The sequence below is a fragment of the Rana temporaria genome, chromosome 6, assembly GCF_905171775.1.
Source record: "Rana temporaria chromosome 6, aRanTem1.1, whole genome shotgun sequence".
Lineage (NCBI taxonomy): Eukaryota > Metazoa > Chordata > Amphibia > Anura > Ranidae > Rana > Rana temporaria.
Window position 1 is genome coordinate 112,883,853 of NC_053494.1, and position 20,780 is coordinate 112,904,632.

Below are 20,780 nucleotides of genomic sequence, written 5' to 3' on the forward strand. Positions count from 1 at the left end.
CACATCCAGCCCCGCCCCCCTACAGTTAGAAACACATATGAGGTCCACTTAACCCCTACAGCGCCCCCTAGTGGTTAACTCCTAAACTGCAATTGTCATTTTGACAGTAAACAGTGCATTTTTATAACACTTTTAAATGTGTCAAAAGTGTCCGATGTGTCCGCCATAATGTCGTAGTTATGAAAAAAATCACTGATCGCCGCCATTAGTAGTAAAAAAAAATTATTAATAAAAATGCAATAAAACTTTTACCTATTTTGTAAACGCTATAAATTTTGCTCAAACCAATCGATAAACGCTCATTGCGATTTTTTTTTACCAAAAATAGGTAGAATAATACGTAACGGCCTAAACTGAGGGAACATTTTTTTTTTTTTATATATTCTTGGGGGATATTTATTATAGCAAAAAGTTAAAAATATTGCTTTTCAATGTGTAGTGTGATCGTTGTTTACAAATGTGTGTTGGACCGGTATGCGTGTTCACATTTGTAGAAAAAATAGAAGAAAGAAACTGCGCTAAGAAGAACTATACAAATAACTGAAAAAGCGTTTCCCAGTTATTTAATTGGAAGCTGCGATTATCATGTAAAACATAAATACAAGAGCAAAATTTAGAAGAAGGAATACATTTTTTGATAATTCAAAATTGTCGCTCTATTTTTGTTTATAGCGCAAAAAAAAAAAACACAGAGGTGATCAAATACCACCAAAAGAAAGCTCTATTTGTGGGAAAAAAAGGACGCCAATTTTGTTTGGGAGCCACATCGCACGACCGCACAATTGTCAGTTAAAGCGACGCAGTGCCGAATTGCAAAAAGGGGCAAGGTCGTTAACCTGCATAATGGTTCGGGTCTTAATTGGTTAAGAATGCTTTCAGACATAGATGTGTTAATAGTTTATTTTTATCAATTAACAAAATTGAAAGTATATTAACAGAAAATAAATCCAAATCAATATTTGGTGTGACCACCCATTGCCTCCAAGATGGCATCAATCAAGTGACCATCCACAACATGTGGCAAGTGACAATCCGCAACGTGTGGCAAGTGACAATCCACAACGTGTGGCAAGTGACAATCCGCACGTGTGGCAAGTGACAATCCGAAACATGTGGCAAGTGACAATCCGCAATGTATGGCAGGTGACAACCCACATCTGGTGGTGGAGTCCGAAGCAAAACTGTAAGTACAAACACACATCACAAGTTGTACGAGACATGAGAGCCTGAGAGGGACTTGCCTTGCCCAGCCCTGGTTAACCATTTAAGAACTGAAAGGATTTGACCACTTAAAGGGGCTTTGTTTTTTAAATAACAAAGATGTCATACTTACCTCCACTGTGCAGTTAATTTTGCACAGAGTGGCCCCGATCCTGCTGTTCTCTGGGTCCCTCGGAGGCTGTCTCGGCTCCTCCCTGCATTAGCTAACCCCCTTCTGGGAAGCGCTATCCCAACGGGGTTAGCTTGCGGGCGCGCTCCCTGTCATACACGCTGCGTTCATAGACACAGCGTGTATGACTCGGTCCCGCCCTCCACGGGCCGCGTCATTGGATGTGATTGACAGCAGTGTGAGCCAATGGCTGCGTTGCTATCAATCTATCCAATCAACGGCCAGACTCCGTGGAGAAGAGGACACGCACAGCAGGTGAACAGGCTCAGGTAAGTAAAACGGGGGGTTGGGGGGGCCGTCATTGGCAGGTATTTTTTCACCTTAATGCATAGGATGCATTAAGGTGAAAAAACACAAACCTTTACTACACCTTTAATGAACAGGCCATTTTTTGTGATACGGCACTTTGTTGCTTTAACTGAAAATTGCGTGGTCATGCGACACTGTACTCAAATAAAATTTACGTCCTTTTTTTCCCACAAATAGAGCTTTCTTTTGGTGATATTTGATCACCTCTGATTTTTATTTTTTGCGCTATAAACAACCAAAGAGCGACAATTTTAAAAATATATATATTTTTTAATTTTTGGTATAATAAATATCCCAAAAATGTATAAAAAAAAAAAATTTCAATCAATTTAGGCTGATATGTATTCTTCTACATATTTTTGGTACCAAAAAAAAACACAATTAGTGTACATTGATTTGATTAGTTTGCACAAAAGACATTGCAGCCACCCACCATGCACAGGTCCCTTTATACTCCTATATACTTGTATAGAGCCCTGACAGGTCCTTTTTTATGCCTATATGCACGTATAGAGCCATGACAGGTCCTCTTTATACTCCTATATACATGTATAGAGCCATGACAGGTCCTCTTTTTATACATGTATAGAGCCATGACAAGTACTTTTTATACTCCTATATACATGTATAGAGCCATGACATGTCCTCTATATATTCATTTACATGTATAGCACCATGACAAGGGCCTTCTATATACATGTATAGAGCCATAACAGGTCCTCTTTTTACACGTATAAAGCCATGACATGTCCTCTATATACATGTATAGAGCCATGACAGGTCCTCTCTATACTCCTACGTACATTTATAGAGCCATGACAGGTCCTCTTTATACTCCTATATACATGTATAGAGCCATGACAGGTCCTCTTTATACTCCTACGTACATGTATAGAGCCCTGACAGTTCATCTTTATACTCCTATATACATGTATAGCGCCATGACAGGTCCTCTTTATACATGTATAGAGCCATGACAGGTCCTCTTTATACTCCTTTATACATGTATAGAGCCATGACAGGTCATCTATATACATGTATAGAGCCACAACAGATCCTCTTTGTTTTTTTTTTGGGGGGGGGGCAGCATTTCATTCTTGGTACCAGGCAACACAATGTCTTGGGCCGGCCTTGATCCCAAAGGTGTTCTATCGGGTTGAGGTCAGGACTCTGTGCAGACCAGTCAAGTTCCTCCACCCCAAACTTGCTCATTCATGTCTTTATAGACAATGGCCCGGATTCACAGACACTGGCGCATATTTATGCCGCCGTAGCGTATTTCCTTTACGCTACTCCGACGCAGCGCAGAGAGGCAAGCACTGAATTTACAAAGCACTCCCTCCCAAATCTGCGCTGGGTTTACAAGGCGTAAGTCGGCATAAGTGGAAGTGGGCGTGAGCCATGCTAATGAGGCGTGACCCCATGCAAATGATGGGCCGAGCGCCAGACAGATACGAATCGCCAACTGCGCATGCGCCGTCTCATGGGCGCATCTCAGTGCGCATGCTCACAATCACGTCGGAACAACTGCCTAACCTACACCTAGTCATATTCACGTCCTACGTAAAATACGTTGGCTTGTGTTCCCTGGTGCAGCCCTTTGCATGGATGCTGCTGAGTTACACCTTCTTTATGGGGCATAACTTTACGCCAGACATATGACTTTACGCGCACTGCGTCGGACGGAAGTTCGTGAATCGGCGTATCTCCCTCATTTGCATATGTGAATAGAAAATCAATGGGTGCGCCAAATACGTCCAGCATAAATATGTGCCCACTCTATGCCATCAGTCGGATGAAGCCTATTTTCAGGCGTATCTTAGTTTCTGAGTGAGGCACATAGATACGACGGCGCATATTTGCACTTACGTGGCGGATCTCGAGATACGTCGGCGCAAGTGCTTTGTAAATCCGGGCCAATGTTTGTGCACTGGTGTGCAGTCATGTTGGAGTTCCAGGCCACTGAGCATCCTGGGAGAGATTATATATTTGGAGGTGGTCACTTGATCGGGATCCTCAAACCCAGACCTTGATCTAGTGAGAAAAAGCTGCATTGGGTGAGGCCTGTAGTCTAAGGCCTGGCCATGTGCTTGAGGCTCTGCCAGAGATAGCCTGTTTGTTGTCTGGGGGCTTGAGGATTAAAATGATGTTCTGAGATGAAGTACCAGAGGTTATTCTTTATGAGCGGGTGACTGCGGAGAGGCTGGGAAAGCATCAAGAGGGACTTATCCAAAAACATCCTGCATGGTGTTGTGAGCTTTTGTTTGCTGTAGGAGACAACTGTTGCTACGTAGGTACGGAACATTGGGTGCAGACCTAAGGCTGTTTTTGTTTTTCGGAGTCTATCTTCCAGTCCTCCACCCCAAACTTGCTCATCCATGTCTTTATGGACCTTGCTTTGTGCACTGGTCCAAATCATTTGGTAGAGGTGTGATTATGGTGTGGTGTTGTTTTTCAGAGGTTGGACTAGCCCCTTAATTCCAGTAAAGGGAATTTTAAAGACGTCAGCATACCAAGACATTTTGAACAAATTTATGCTCCTACGTTCGGGGATGGCCCCTATTGCCACCTATTTACAGAAGAAAGGAACAATAGTTAAACCAGGCTTAGAAGAAAACCCAAATGATAAAATCAGCCAGGTTGGCTGCCACCTAGTACAGCTTAATTTATTAGTAGTCCCTGTTTAAGACAAGGGTGCTATATATATGTGTATATATATATATATATATATATATATATATATATATATATATATACATATATGTGTATATATATATATATATATATATATATATATATATATATATATATATATATATATATATATATATATATATATATATATATATAAAATATATTAAGAAACCATCTGAACTGGATGTTCCCCCCTTTCCCCATATTATTGTCAAATCCAGTTCTCACCTATAATTAGAAAATATTGAAGAATATAAGAAGATTTAGAGAAAATTGTTGTCTTGTCGTCCCAGGATGTGAAGGCGACACAAATCAAATAACAGTAATGTTTTAATGCTGTTAACTATAGTTTATTTTTCAGATTAATATTTATTTTTCAGATACAAGATATCATGAGGCACAATCAGTTGCTTACAATCTTCCAAGCAGACCAAGATGATCAGCATGACATTGATGTTGCTATTCTTCAAGCTTTGCTTAAAGGTATTTAGTGTATTGAACACATTTTATAATTTTCATCTAATATATAAACTGTGTAGAGGTAAAACAGAGGTTTTAAACAGATGATTTATTTGATGTTGCATTCTGTGTAAAACATTTCACATTGTCAAATAAGCATTTTATATAAAGTACACTCCTGACTCTGAAATAACAGAGAATTATGGATTTTCACAGACTGCAGCAAAAGCTTATTGACCTCCTTCCCCCTCCTATCTTCTACTCTCTCTTGCTTCCTCTCTCATATTTATGTTTGTATGGGACTATCTAAGCAGAACTGGCAGAGAAAGGAATTAGTCAATCCTGTGACTTATTTAGTGGTGAGTGAAAATTTGAGCTTGAGCTATTGAGATCTGTAAACACCAGGGTATGTTTTGTTTTCCAAAGCAGATAAGAACAGATAGGTGAACAAGAACAGAAACCGGGTGCTCCATGTACTTTTTGAAAATAGACAATATATTAATGCACTATTTCAAATGATTAAAAAAGTCAACAGTTTTTGTTATTGTAATAGTTAAGATATGAGCATAATCAAAGAAAGTAAACAAATGAAAACCCAATGCAACCCCTTTATGCACTGTTGTGTAGAGCTAAACTCACCAAAGACAGTACATTTGCTTGTGTTAGGGTCTCTTTTAGGCCCCGTTCAGACTGGGGCAGTTTGCAAGCGCTATTGCGCTAAAAATAGCGCCTGCAAACCGACCTGAAACAGTGGCTGCTGTTTCTCCAGTGTGAAAGCCTGAGGGCTTTCACACTGGAGCGGTGCACTAACAGGACCGCTCCAAAGGTTTTGCTAGCCGCATATTTGGAGCGGTGAAGGAGCGGTGTGCTTACCGCTCCTCCACAGCTACTTCCCATTGAAAGAAATTGGAAATGGCAGCTATACTGCCGGCAATACGCCTCTGTCGCACCGATAGGGTCCGAATACCTCCGCAATTCCAACAGTAAAGCGCTGCTAAAAATTGTTACTCTTTACCGCCACCGCACCTCCCGCCCCAGTGTGAAATGGGCCTAACAGGGAAAATGTGTCTCCCTCGAGCAGTGTACAGCAACATGCTGCTCTCCCCAGTGGTTGATGAGTTCTGTTTCAATCAGGCAAGAGGGTGAATGAGTGAGGAAGATTTGTCAGTTGGAGCTATGTGTTGAGTTGGAGAGGAGAGGACATCTCAAACTCTTATGCCCTGTACACACGATCGGACCTTTGTCCGACCAAATTCACATCGGTATTCCGACGGAATTTCATCGGAGAAAAAGAGAACATGTTCTCTATGAAAACTCCAATGGAATTCATCGAAAATTTTCGATGGAATTACTCCGATGGGGCATACACAGATGGACTTTTACCATCGGAAATTCCGACCGTGTGTACAAGGCATTAGTAGATGATGGATAGAGATTACCCTCTGATGGAGAAAAGTGAGAGAGAGAGTGCTTATATTGTACAGAACTGTTAGGTTTTACTTTTAAACACTTAAGGACCGCCTACGCCAATATACGTCGACAGAATGGTACGGCTGGGCACAGGCACGTACCTGTACGTCGCCTTTAAGAGCCCAGCCGTGGATCGCGTGCGCGCTGCGGTCGGCGCGTTCGAGCCCCGGTCCAAAGCTCTGTGACAGCGCCCATGGGACCCGCGGACCCTATCGCCACCGGTGTCCCGCGATCGGGTCACAGGAGCTGAAGAACGGGGAGAGGTGTGTGTAAACACACTTTCCTCATTTTTCTCCGATATAGGGAGCGACGATCAGTGATGTCACACCTACGGACACGCCCCCCTACAGTAAGATTCACTCACTTAGGGCACACTTAACCCCTTAGCGCCCCCTAGTAGTTAACCAGTTCACTGCCATTGTCATTTTCACAGTAATCAGTGCATTTTTATAGCACTTTTTGCTGTGAAAATTACAATGGTCCCAAAAAGATGTTAAAAAGTGTCCGATGTGTCCGCCATAGTGTTGCAGTCACCAAAAAAAATCGCTGATCGCCTCCATTAGTAGTAAAAAAAAAAATATTAATAGAAATGCCATAAAACTATTCCCTATTTTGTAAACGCTATCAATTTTGCGCAAACCTATCGATAAACGCTTATTGCGATTTTTTTTGTACCAAAAGTAGGTAGAAGAATACGCATCGGCCTAAACTGAGGAAAAAAAATGTATGTCTTTTTTGGGGATATTTATTATAACAAAAAGTAAAAAATATTGTTTTTTTTTTTCAAAATTGTCACTCTATTTTTGTTTATAGCGCAAAAAATAAAAAACACAGAGTTGATCAAATACCACCAAAAGAGAGCTCTATTTATGGGAAAAAAAGAACACCAATTGTGTTTGGGAGCCACGTCACACGACCGCACAATTGTTGGTTAAAGCGACGCAGTGCCGATTCGCATAAAGGGACAAGGTCCTTAACCTGCATAATGGTCTGGGTCTTAAGTGATTAAAGAAAAAAATCTTTCAAGAAGAAATGTTATATTTTTTATATATCCACACGTGTGGAATTCCTTTACTCCAGTAGCACTAAAAAAGGAACATGTCAAAGAGAAAACTGCAATCAGTTAAAATGAGGATGATAGATGCCTAAAAGGGAAAGGGAGAGAAAATGCAAAGACTGTTGAATTCTGTAAACAATGCAGTGAGTTCAGAGGAATTTGAGGTGGAGTCAACCAGATATGGTGACTTTCTTTGATGGAAATTAATAACCCCACAAAGCAGGCATCTGAGAGTAATGGGAACATCTGAGCTGTCTTCATGCCAGGTATGTATGTATGTAACTGGAGCAGTGGCAGAACTTATCCTGGATTAGCAGTATTGAAGCACTATCAGGCCCGGCTGCTGAAGAGGACCTTTCCTTCAGTCCTTTTAATAAGGACCTGTCCATGATAGAAGACACATCCTGGGTTGGGTGCACTGCAAAAAGTGTGGCCCTGAAAATGGCTGCTTTATCACTGAAACATGTATAAAAGGTCTCTGAGCTTTTTTTTCTGTTTTCTCAGTCATTTTTAACACTTTATAAAAGTAGACTTACTTAATTGAACTGTTTATTGTTAATGCCATCTCTTCTATTTTTTTTTCAGCTTCTCTAAGTCTTGATCAGCAAGGACATGAGAACTGGGACCACCAGCTAAAGCTGGCAGTCGCGTGGAACCGAGTTGACATTGCTAAAAGTGAGATTTTCATAGATGATCATCAGTGGAAGGTGTGTTGGCCGACTAAACTATTCTGTTAATAAGCTTAGCTATATTTTCAGTCATTAAAGTACATGTGGACCCCTACCTTGTAAAAACAACCCATTCAGTTTAAAATAGAAATGTAAGGCAGAATGTTTGTGTAAAAAACAATTATAAACACATATTTTTTTTAAATAATTGATCACATACCATCTGTTCTCAGCTGCATACGAACCATAGAGAGCTGGGAATGGAGATTACATTGGGTGTGACAGTAAGAGGCCGTGGAACAGCAGTAAATATATAAATATGTGTAGCACTTATACAATGTCAATCATAACAAAAACATTGAAATAATTAATATGAATAATTATATCATTCGAATAAACAAAAAAAACATTTATAAAAAGCAAAATGTGCATCAACTGGATGTTGGATGACAAAGAATTAAATAATAAAGTCCATATGTGATGAAATTCCACCAAGTGAATAAGTGAAAAAATATGTCAGAACATCAATTCGTGACGAAGTGTTGTGACGCGAAACGCGTCGGAAGGACTCCACTGCCTGCCTCATTTGTATATACAAACGTGTGACATTCCAGCTACATAAATTAATTTGGGGACCCAATTCCATACCACAGGTCTTGCCATATTCCAATCATCGCTTATTAGAGGTTATGATGTCCATCTAAACCACAATCCTTCCATCTACCGCTGGTGATTGCACTCATATAAGCCTTTTTTGACTTTTGGTGACGTATGTCCCCCTAAGTCCATTTGCTACAGTAAGCCTGCATTCTTTCTGGTGGCTGGTTATTATCACACATGGAAGAAGTCACAAATTGATGTTCTGACATATTTTTTCACTTATTCACTTGGTGGAATTGCATCACATATGGACTTTATTATTTAATTATTTGTCATCCAACATCCAGTTGATGCACATATTGCTTTTTATAAATGTTTTTTTCGTTTATTCAAAAGATATATTTATTCGTATTAATTATTTCAATGTTTTTGTTATGATTGACATTGTATAAGCGCTACACATATTTATATATTTTTTGTTCTTTAGTAGTGTCAGCAGCTACATATTGGCAGCGCAGGGCTATTTACACTTTTTCACTTTTGTGGAACAGCAGTACACTGATCTTCCCAGTAATCATCTGTGCAGGAGGCATGTCAGCACAAGTCTGACCGATGAAGTAGAATTGCTTAAACCAGGGGTCCTCCAACTATGGCCCTCCGGGAACTACAATTCCCATCATGCCTAGTCATGTCTGTGAATGTCAGAGTTTTACAATGCCTCATGGCACTTGTAGTTCCACAACAGCTAGAGGGCCGTAGTTTGAAGATCCCTGGCTTAAACCCTGCAGTTGGGCCACGTTTTTGCCATCCCTCAACCACTCCCCCTGTTGTTGCTGAGGCAGCGGTTGGGGATTTACACCTGCTGTGGCCACAGAGCTTTGCTTCACTGCCACGGCAGGAATTATACATCTTGTCACGCACAACAGGTGGTGCTGCCCGTTGAGTGCAACCCATTCAAGGGAATAGTGCTGCCCTGCAACCACCCCGCAAAAATGCACAATGCTCACGGACGCGGCATGGTTGTTCAGAAATTAGGGGGTTAACACAGGCAGTGAGGAGGCAATTCAAAGAGCAAACTGAACATAAATCATGCATCAGATAGCAACGCAAGTCTTAATGAGGCCTAATCCATCCCCTTCTGGCCTATCTGCCATTCACAGGACTCATATTACTACACTACACAATGCATCGCGTTCTGTGATTGAGCAGCGGAAACCTGTCATAAATTTCATTTTGGGAATATTATAATCCAAGTTCTGTGGATGGGTGAGAGGGCAGAAGGGGGGCGGAGTGCACTGTACGGAAGGGAGTGTGCACCTTTTTTCATTAGCAGTGGTTGCAATTAATAAATTTTGTTTACAAATGATTTTTATTGTGGAAAAGGTCAAAGTATATAAAAATTACAATGTAGGTACATGTATGAATACAAATATTTGTAACTGTGAATATTGTACAGAAAAAAAAAAAGAGAAGGTTATGGTTAGTAAAAGGTAAGGCTTGTTTATTAAAAGTTTTTGTAGCTGATGACTTTTAATTTTCAGAAATTACTGAAGCTCATCTTTAGGCTGACCATACACTAGTAGTATTAGCTCAAACATTAATACAGAAATTCTAAACACCCTTAAAGGGTCACTAAAGGAAAAAAAAAAATTGCCTAAAATTTATGTCTGCAAGGTAGACAGACAGAATAGTGTAATGATTCTGTTAAAAAAAACAAGTAAATACCTATTAAATTCCTTCATCTATATCACCTCCGGCATTCTAGTTTATGTTCTCTCATTCACTTCCTGGTTTGCATTGTTCGTTCATGTAAGAACTAAATTTCCCAGTATGAATTGCGTCACGCCCAGTAATTCACACCTCCTTGAGGTCTCTAACACGTAGAGAGCGTCCTGCCGCACAGATGTAGTTCCCAGGAGGGGTGAGCTTGTTACTGACCACCGCAGTAAAGCCCCCCATCACGGTGGTCAGTAAAATCAGACAAGCAGGAAGTGAACAGAACAGAGAAGAAATAGAGGAAGTGAAAAGAGGAATGTCTGCAGGTAAAGGATGCTTATTATGAAAAAAAAAAAAAAAATTCCTTTACAACCCCTTTAACATTTCATCCAGACACCTGCTACTTGAATTGAATCCTATATATAATAAACATGTTTCTTTTCTGCCTAGAACATGCACATTATAATATGTATAATTTTTCCCAAACAAAAACCACATTTATAGCTATAACTGAATTTGAGAAAAATAATCTACTCTGCTTCTTCGAAAGTTCACAATGGTCAAAAACAGTCATTAATTTGACACCCATAACTATATAAATTTTTATCCAAATCCTTGTAATAAGCATCACATGTTTAATTTATATAACACCATGGCATGGCTAATTCCATAACTGTCTTTATGGCCTTATATACTGTACCTTCAATCCGTGCTGCATACTTTTTCATTATTATTTACTAATTACTGCTATATTAGATATATATGCTAAGTGTTATTACACAGTATAAGTATCAGGTATCTGAATTTTCTGGCAAAGTCCTCAACATCAATGGTTGCTTTGGGGGACTGTTTATTTTAGCATATGCTAAAGGAGAAATGGAGGTGTGCAACTGGCATTGGTTTATCAGCAGGAAAACAACAAAAATCAGATCAGGTTTTATAAACGAAAGCCCAGTAGTAATTCCCCCATCCACATCACACATGTGATGTGGATGGGAGAATAACTCCCACTGTGCTATTGTGTTCTGATGGCAGAGAGCCTTCCCCACCATCAGAACACATTGATCAGTGTTGTCGTCTATACACCGTATATCTATATGTAGATTGACTAATGTACAACAGCCCACCCATATATGGATCAAAATTTGACTGGTCCCTGCTGAACTGGCCAAATTTTGATCCATGCATGGCCCTCTTAAACTATTGCTTTTTCTCTAGATAAATTTCAGATGGCAGTATCTGTGGGCACCACACAGCTAAATTGGGAGAGTCTTTTGCATATTTGTGCACAGCAGTTAAACTCATTATAGTTCATAATTACTATTATAAAGTGTAGTTAGCTGTGTGTCCGACATAGCTAGGTCAGTTTGAGCCAATGGATTTTATTGTTGACAATAAAGCATTTAAAATCAATCCATGTTGATGTCCTTTACAGCAGCTTGTTAAGTTTCTTCCATTATGTAGTGCCTTTTGCGCATTAATTGTGATTGTTCTTCCCAGTCTTCGGATCTGCACCCAGTCATGACAGCAGCACTGATTGACAATAAGCCTGCCTTTGTAAAGCTTTTCCTGGAACATGGTGTCCGTCTAGAAGAATACGCCACTCAAGAAACTATATTAAACCTCTACAATAACACAGATCCATCATGCTTATTCTATGGCAAGCTTGCTAAAACATTAGAAGATGAAAGGTTTCGTTGTGAGTTTCTACAGACATCAAAACTCCGTCTTCACCATGTATCGCAGGTTTTAAGAGAACTTCTGGGTGACTTCACAAAACATCTGTATCCAAAACCAAAAGGCACAGAACGGCCTCGGCTGTCAATTGCCATCCCACACATCAAAATAAATGTATGTTTATTGCTTGTTTTCATCAAAAATGTGATTATATTTTTTAGATTACCTTATACTGTATGTTTTGTATTAACATAATGTAACATCATGACAGACTGGTGAAGATGTTGATCTGCTCTGCTTATACTGAATCCTTAAAATGTAAGAATGACAACAATATGCAATTATACCTTTATCTCATAAACTGTAATAGTTTACTTTGTGCACATAGATTCAATATACAGATGTGCCTCATTCAGTCCAGTGCCATGAACAACTGAAGCTCTTCTATCCCCTCACTTCCGGGTCTCGCTGGCTTTGCTGGAGCACTAGGAGCCATTGGCTCCCAGTGCTGTCAATCGAAGCCAGTGATGAGCAAGCTGGGGGAGGGGATAATCCCGCTGTCTGTGTCAATGGACGCACGCAGCAGTGGGGCTACGAGTGCCCCCATGGGAAGCAGCTTCCCATGGAGGCACTGAACAGAGGGAAGGGGCCAGGAGCGCCAGTGGGGGACCTGATAAGAGGAGGTTCATGGCTGCTCTGTGCAATGGAAAGTATAGACATGTTTGTTATTTTAAAAAAAAAATGACCCTTTCTGGTCAGCTTTCCTCTACCGTCTGCATTTGTAAGTGGCTGTGCTGTGAGTTACTTATGTACATCACTTCCTCTTTGGGGCTAGATTAAACCCAGAAAGAGGAATTGAAGTGGAGAAAGAGAGAAAGTCTGAAACCACGTGTTCTGTTCATGGAAAAGCTGCTGCTAAATGCAGACCAGAAGGGATTAATTGGGCATGTGCTCCTATATTTAATCGTTTACTATTGTTGCTTCAGTTGCTCAACTGAGGGGGAGGGATTCTTGAAGATGTTTCATATGTGGTCACAATAGCCATTCTGCAAAACAGTGTCATGAGGACACTGTCATGGGGGAACAGTGCTGACTATGGCTTTACCTGTACAGAAGTGACAACACAAATGTAGAAATTTCAGGGCAAAGCCGAAAGGACCCCTCATATTCTCGAAGTCTTTAGGTAAAGTTACTGTGAATGGGATTACAACCCTAGCTCTGTTTGTCACAGGCTCCAAGGTTTTTGTCATTTTGTCATGTAGCAGAATCTCTGACCTCTCCCAGTCTAATTGGATTGGATTGGAATAAATGCTTATAGAGCGCCGAATGCGAGTTGTGAAACTCGCGTCTAAGCGCTTTCCAACAAGCTGGGGGTATCCAGTTCCCAGGAGCAAAGAGAAGAGTCTAGGACATCCAAGTAAAAGAGGGGAACAAGCGAGAAGTAAACAGAAATATAAAAAGAAGGGAGGGGTGGGGGGGGCAGGACACAAGGAGACCTATCCCTACTCCCTGACCATGGACCACAGCCTGGGATTAAGGCAGCATCCTGCTAAGAGCTTGGATGGCCAAGTGTCTATCTGTAGGCTTGTGAAAAAAGCAGTGTTTTCAAGCCTTTACGGAAGGCCATCAAGGAGGAGGATGCTCGGAGCTGATAAGGGAGCTGGTTCCAAAGAGAATTTCCCAGTGTTTGGAGCCGGCTGCCACCCTTTGAAGCTAAGCTACTAGGTTGAATAATCGCTAACAGGGCGTCAGTTGAACGAAGCTCTCTGGGTGGACAGTAGTGTTGTGTCATATTCGAGAAGTACATCGGGCCTAGTTGTCAATAGGCCCAAAACACCAGACAGAGATCCTTGAACTCGACCCGTTTTGCTATCAGGAGCCAGTGTAGATCCTTAAGCACCGGGGAGATGTGATTCCGCCTTGGGCATTTTGTGACTAGTCTTGCCGCATGGTTCTGTGTGATCTGCAACCGTTTTGTCCACTTCTGTGGGAGCCCTAGAAAGAACACGTTAGAGCAATCTAACCTAGTGTGGATAAGTCCATGAACTAAGATCATACTGTTGTTCTGAGTAAAAAGGTTCTTAATTTTTCGTAATAATTGCAGATGGTAGTAAGCTGATTTTATGCAATATTTTGCGTGAGGTACGAAGCTTAGTTCAGCATCAAAAATGATACCCAGATTTTTTACCTGCTTAGCTGGAGTTGGGGCAGGACCGAACGAGGATGGCCAGGCAGGTAGGAAGGTAGAATTGACCTGTGGGCCGATCAGCAAAAGCTCTGTTGTGTTGGCGTTAAGGCCTAGCCTGTTTGTGTCCATCCATTGTTGGATGTTAGATAGTCCCTTACTCAGCTGGTCAGGCATATTAGGTCCACTTGCAAGGTCTGCCAAGATCTGGGTGTCATCCACGTAGATCTGGCAGCCTAGACCATAGCTGGTAATGAAGTCGGCAAGTGGGCGCATATAGCAGTTAAAGAATAAGGGAGACCTGTCCCAAAATCAAAATTTACTGGAATAAAGTATTATTAGTGATTGAGGAAATTACCGGAATCAAAATACTTGCTGATCCGTGGGTTTGTTTGTTCCACGGGACAGAAATGTCTACTAAACAGTATATGAGAACCTTACTTCCCCATGCACTAGATGCAGCAAAGAGCTTGATCCCCAGACAGTGGAAGGATCCTATGAGCCCATTAGAGAGGAGTTGGCTTTGTAAAATTAATGATATCTACTATGCTGAACAGCTCAGGTTCATGGAGGAGGAAGGCGAAGGAGGATTTAAATTAAAATGGCAGGACTGGGTTAATTATAAGCTTTCATCGAGTTACATCGATAGGATGAAATAGCGCAGGAAGGGCAATAGGCAAAAGGGAGATACAATACGAGATGGATATCCGGAGAGGGGCGGGTGGGGTGGTAGGGTTAAGGGTCGGGGTGGGACAAGGGCAAGTTTGGCTAGGGGAAATTAATGTATTTACGTATTTTTGTACACCCATTTGTATCGGCATAGGCTTATTATATTTAAATATACTTTTACAGTAATAAATGTTTTTCCAACTATGATGCGAACTAAGGAGACTGCGAATGAACGCAAATTGATTAAGTCTCCTGATAGTTCTCTGAGGCGGAAAAAAATAGAATAAAAGAATAAGGGAGAAAGGGCAGAGCCCTGAGGTACCCTGCAGGTCAATAGCTGGGTGTTTGAGTGGGACGACTCCATTTTTATGGAGTGCGTTCTTTCGGACAAGAAGGATCTAATCCAATTTAACACTGAGTCCTCACAGCCAAATAAGGATTGCATTCTAGAGAGAAGGATAAGAATGGTCAATGGTATCAAACGCAGCGGAGAGGTCAAGCAGCACCAAGGCTGCGGACCCCCCCGCGTCGCGGACACCCAGCAGACGTTCCCTCATATCTAGGGCGGACATCTCCGTACCGTGCCCGGGTCGAAATCCCGACTGGCAGTCATGGAACAGACTATGTGACTCAAACTGCTCCTGCAGCTGGATAAACACAACCTGCTCCAGGACCTTAGATAAAAAAAGGCAGTAGAGAAATGGGGCAGTAGTTGGTAAGTATCATGGGGTCCAGGCACACTTTTTTCAATAATGGGAGTATGATTGCTCTCTTGAATCTAGATGGCACTATTCCCAGGCGGAGGGACAAATTAATTACTCTGCAGATGTCAATAACCAGAGTGTCTACATGCTTCTGAATAAACCAGGCAGGGCAGGGGTCATCAGGATAACTGGTTGGTTTCAGTTTTGAGATGATAGCTCTGATTTCCTCCTCTGACACTGGGCGAAATTTTCGTAGTTTTTCCAGGGTGGTTTTGGTTTTTGGTGTTAAGGGGGTGCTAAGGAGGATCAAGCGCGGATTTTCTCCACTTTTGAAATTAAAGACTGGTGGATATCATTACACAGTTGTGGGGTCACCATAATCTTGGAGTGGAATCTTTTTGGCCTCAAAAATCTCCCGGACTATGGTGAACAGTTCTCCCGTTTGGTTAGGGGCGACGCTAATTTTGATATTATAATATGTTCTTTTTAGCGTTTTTACTGCCTTGGCATAGCCTCTGCAATGTATGCGGTAGGCTTGTTTGTCCAAATTGCATTGAGATTTTAGCCATTTTCGCTCCAAGAACCGTCTCTTTTTTTTGAGAGGGAGGAGGCTAGATGTATACCACGGTTGGGATTTCTGTAATCTCGGTCGGTTGTTAGCCACCTGAAAGGGCGCCACTTCGTTCAATGATTTTTTGAGCCGCCTAGATTCAAAATCGTCCAATGCATGCTCTAATTGGAGAGCACCTTCTTCGAGATCGTCAATAAGCTTATTCTCCTCATTCTCGTTGTCGGTTTTAATATAGCAGTTCTTGAATTCATCACAGTTCACAGGCTTAAGTTTTCGAAATGGAATTGATTTACGCATATTATTACCCGCCTGTATTCTTTTGAGAGCAAAGTCTGGAAGAACATACGAAATCAAAAAGTGATCTGACCACACAATTTTTTGTATTGTAACTTTTGAAATGGAAAGACCATATAGGAAAATGGCATCTAGAGTGTGGCCCTTGATATGAGTGAGTTCCCTGATATGCTGGGTGAAATGTAAAGCCTGCATGTCATCCAGGAGATCTTGAGCGTCTTGGTTCCGTACATCGTCTAGCCATAGGTTTAAGTCACCCTGAATCACTACATGATTGGAAAGCAATGAAAGTTGCATAGAGAAGTCGGCAAAATCAGAGAGAAATTGGGCCAGAGGGCCAGGGGGCCTATAGATGATTGTGAATGTGAATGCTGCGTCATCATTCACTAAGCATTTCGCTGCTGGGTGTTCAAAGGTATTATAGGGAGAAGAGGAGATTTCTTGGCAAATCAAATTAGTGTCGTGAATAATGCATATGCCACCACCTTTTTTAGTTTGTCTGGGCCAGATTCTCGTACCTGCGGCGCAGCGTAACGTAACCCGTTTACGTTACACTGCCGCAAGTTTTCAGTCTAAGTGCCCGATCCACAAAGCACTTACCTGTAAACTTGTGGCGGTGTATCGTAAACACGTCTGGCGCAAGGCGGCCAAATTCAAATGGGGCGGGTACCATGTACCATTTAAATCAGGCGCGCTCCCGCGCCGAACGTACTGCGCATGCTCCGTTCGCAAATTTCCCATTGTGTTTTGCGTGAAATTACGACGCGCCAACGTGTTGAGAATCACGACATGCGTAACGTACTTACGCCGGGAATACAAAAAAATTCAAAAGCGACGCGGGAAAGACGGGCATACTTTAACATGGTGGAGTAATTTTACACCATGTTAAAGTACCCCTAACTTTGCGACGGGAAACTAAGACTTGCGCCGACGTAACAACGGGAAAAACCTTCGTGGATCGCCGTAACTGCTAATTTGCATACCCAACGCTGGTTTTTACGACGCAAACTCCCCCCAGCGGCGGCCGAAGTATTGCATCCTAGGATCCGACGGTGTAATTCAATTACACCTGTCGGATATTAGGGCTAGCTATGCGTAACTGATTCTATGAATCAGTCGCATAGTTAGAATGGCCCTAAAACAGAGATACGACGGCATATCAGGAGATACGCCATCGTATCTCTTTTGTGAATCTGGCCCTCTATTCTTAGTCATGAAGCTATAGTTGCTGGGTAGTAATTTGTCATAGATTGATTTTGAGAAACTCCCATTATATGAGCACCAGAAGTTAGCAGCGCATTGTGAATGAAAATGAAATGAAAACCTTCAAGGCTAAAGATAGCTGACATCCTTCAATATGTGGTGGGTTGTGAGGTATAGTGGGTGCAAAGGTAATAAAAGTCATTGGGCACCAGATACTTCTTGCATGTAAAAGGCCAACGTACACACGGTCGGTCCATCCGATGAGAACGGTCCGAAGCTGACTGATGGTCTGATGTGCCTACACACCATAGGTTAAATAACCGATCGGGTCAGAACGCGGTGACGTAAAACACAACGACGTGCTGAAAAAAACGAAGTTCAATGCTTCCAAGCATGCGTCGACTTGATTCTGAGCATGCGTGGATTTTTAACAGATGCTTTTGCATACTAACCGTCAGTTTTGACTAGGGCTGCAACTAACGATTATTTTCCAATTTGTTGTTGGGCAGATTACAAATTGCAAATTGCCGCAAAAACACATTGCATGCTTTTCTGCAGCTTCTCCATTGAAGTATATTGAACAAAAAAAAAATAGCACGGTTTTGCGTTAAAAAGTCCCTGCCCCTTTCCAAATACGCAGCAGCTGAAAAGAAATCATGGATGTGAACGTGTCCCATAGGAAAACATGTAAATGAACTGTAGTGTGTTTCTTCAAAAAGCACCAGAAAACAGAGGTGTGAACCCAGCCCTGAGATGTTTAGTGACATAATGGGGTTAAAAAAACAAAAATAAGTACAAAAAGAGCAAATAATCGCTACTGTAAGGGGTTCATTTTTTTACTGTGGGACAGTAAAATTTATATTTACAGTAGCGATTTGCTTTTTTGTACTATAAAGGGCTAATTTTAGTTGTTTTAACCCCATTATGTTACTGGCCGATTAATCGATTATGAAAATTTTAATCGATTAATTTCATAATCGATTAGTTGTCGATTAATCGATTAGTTGTTTCGGCCCTAGTTTTGACCTATCGGTTAGGCGTCTATCGGTTAAATTTTAAAGCAAGTTCTACATTTTTTGACTGAAATATAACTGACCAATGGAGCCCACACACGGTCGGTTTGGTCCGATAAAAAGGTACTTCAGTCTGTTTTCATCGGTTTTGACCGACCGTGTGTACGCGTCCAAAGAGGTTTTATTTCTTTGACAGTCCTTTTTATAAGAGGGTTAGGGCTAGGACACCCTTCAGTCGTTGCAATTTCAAATGGCAGACTCTGAGGCCGCGTACACACGGTCAAACATGTCCGCTGAAACTGGTCCGCGGACATGTCCGACCGTGTGTATGGCCTAGCGGACAGGTTTCCAGCGGACAAAAGTTTCTTAGCAAGCTAAGAAACTTGTCCGCTGGAAACATGTCCGTCGGACATGTCCGATGGTTAGTACACCTAATCGGACATGTCCGCTGGTTATGACGTGTAACCAGCGTCCCGAAATCCCGCGAATGCGTCGAATTGATTTAATGCATGCGTGGAAGCATTGCACTTCCGTGTTTGAGAACGTCGGTGTCTTCTACGTCACCGCGTTCTCTGTCCGCTGGGATTTTGGTCTGATGGTGTGGTACACACATCAGACCAAAAGCTCCCAGGAGACATGTCCGATGAAAACGGTCCGCTTCGTACAGTTTAGCTGCTCCGTCGAATCTTCTTAGAACTTTTGGCAGACACCATAAGCCATCAATGACAGATTCAACGTTTGTATGTTTTTCGATGCTTTGTCGAATCTTTGTCGTTCATGTTGAATTATCAAGTTAGTTCTAGCTATTTTACTGCTCCCCCTCTTTGGTTACAATAAGCCAATAACATTCATCATCATCATTTTTATTTTACTTGCCTCACCCAATTCCAGCAGCGATCTTTTCTCTCTATAATGTCGAATCTTTTCTCTCTATAATGTCGAATCTTTTCTCTCTATAATGTTGAATCTTTCGTTTTTCGTATTCTGCGCTTTCGCTTTCGTTTTCGTTTGTTAAACAGATAACTAAAAATACCTGAAATTCGGACGAAAATGCATTCGGACGAAAACGAATGCACATGTCTATTGTCAAGTATTTCAAAACATTTGAAGAAATTAACCAATTATATTCTAACAGTGTCTAAGAGACTTATACGTACCTTTTGGAGATCTACCAAAGTCACCTCTCAAATACCACTTATTGAGACTGTTGCAGGCATTCATAGGATGGAATACCTTTCGGCAGGGCCGATCCTGGGCGGGTGCGAGGGGTGCACTGCACCCAGGCGCCTCAGAGGTGGGGGCGCCAGACTGCCAGGGTATCCTGATCGTAAGTACCGACTTCCGAGTGTGCTGCCTCCCGCCCGCGACGGCAGTGTGCATATTTACTGCCCCCCACGCGCCCGCAGCATTCAATATGTTAGCAGAATTAGTATATTCCTTCCCCGCCCCATCACGGAGTACATTAGCATTCCCTGCAGGGCCTGCCCCCTGGTGCGCTCGCGGCTTTGTGCCCAAGATTTATTTTCTTGCCCGGCGGATGCAGTACATTCCGTGCGAGGAGGAGGGAGGCTAGGTCTGCCTCACCTCCTCCCCATGTCCCGCCTGTGTCCGCCCACAACCCCTTCGTGCAGCCAATCTCTGCCTGGGAAGGGGATGTGGGCGGGAGATTTCTAACCAGCCAGCGATCCTGCCTGTCCTGATGTTGCTCTGCCCGAGTGCCTTTCCTTCAGTGCTGCACATGATCATCCCTCGCCCCGCGCCCGCTGTATTTTCCTTACAAGAAGGAGGTAGGCTAAGTCTGCCCAGCCTCCTCCCCATGTTCCGCCTGTGCCCGCCCACAACCCCTTGTGTGTAGCCAATCTGTCCCTGGGAAGGGGGTGTGGGCGGGAGATTTTAAACCAGCTAGTGATCCTACCTGATGTCACTGCCTGAATTGCCTGTGCTGTGCCTCTGAAGACAATGCAGCCTGGGTTAGTGATCTCTCACCTCTTTAAATGTGCCATAGACTTCCAGGCTTCCATGTATTGCCTTCCATGTGCCATAGCCGCCCAGCCTTCCATGTGTCATAGCCTTCCATGTGCCATAGCTGTCCAGCCTTCCA

At 42.2% G+C, this 20,780-nt stretch overlaps 1 protein-coding gene across 1 annotated transcript in view; it reads left to right on the top strand.

Annotated features, from left to right (window-relative positions):
- Positions 1–20,780, top strand: part of TRPM2 (transient receptor potential cation channel subfamily M member 2) — a 262,145-nt gene that overhangs the window by 130,886 nt on the left and 110,479 nt on the right. The window contains exons 9-11 of the mRNA XM_040357186.1: positions 4,774–4,876; positions 7,965–8,086; positions 11,864–12,214. Of these exons, the coding sequence (XP_040213120.1) occupies positions 4,774–4,876; positions 7,965–8,086; positions 11,864–12,214 (576 nt within the window). The remainder of the gene's footprint in view (positions 1–4,773; positions 4,877–7,964; positions 8,087–11,863; positions 12,215–20,780) is intronic.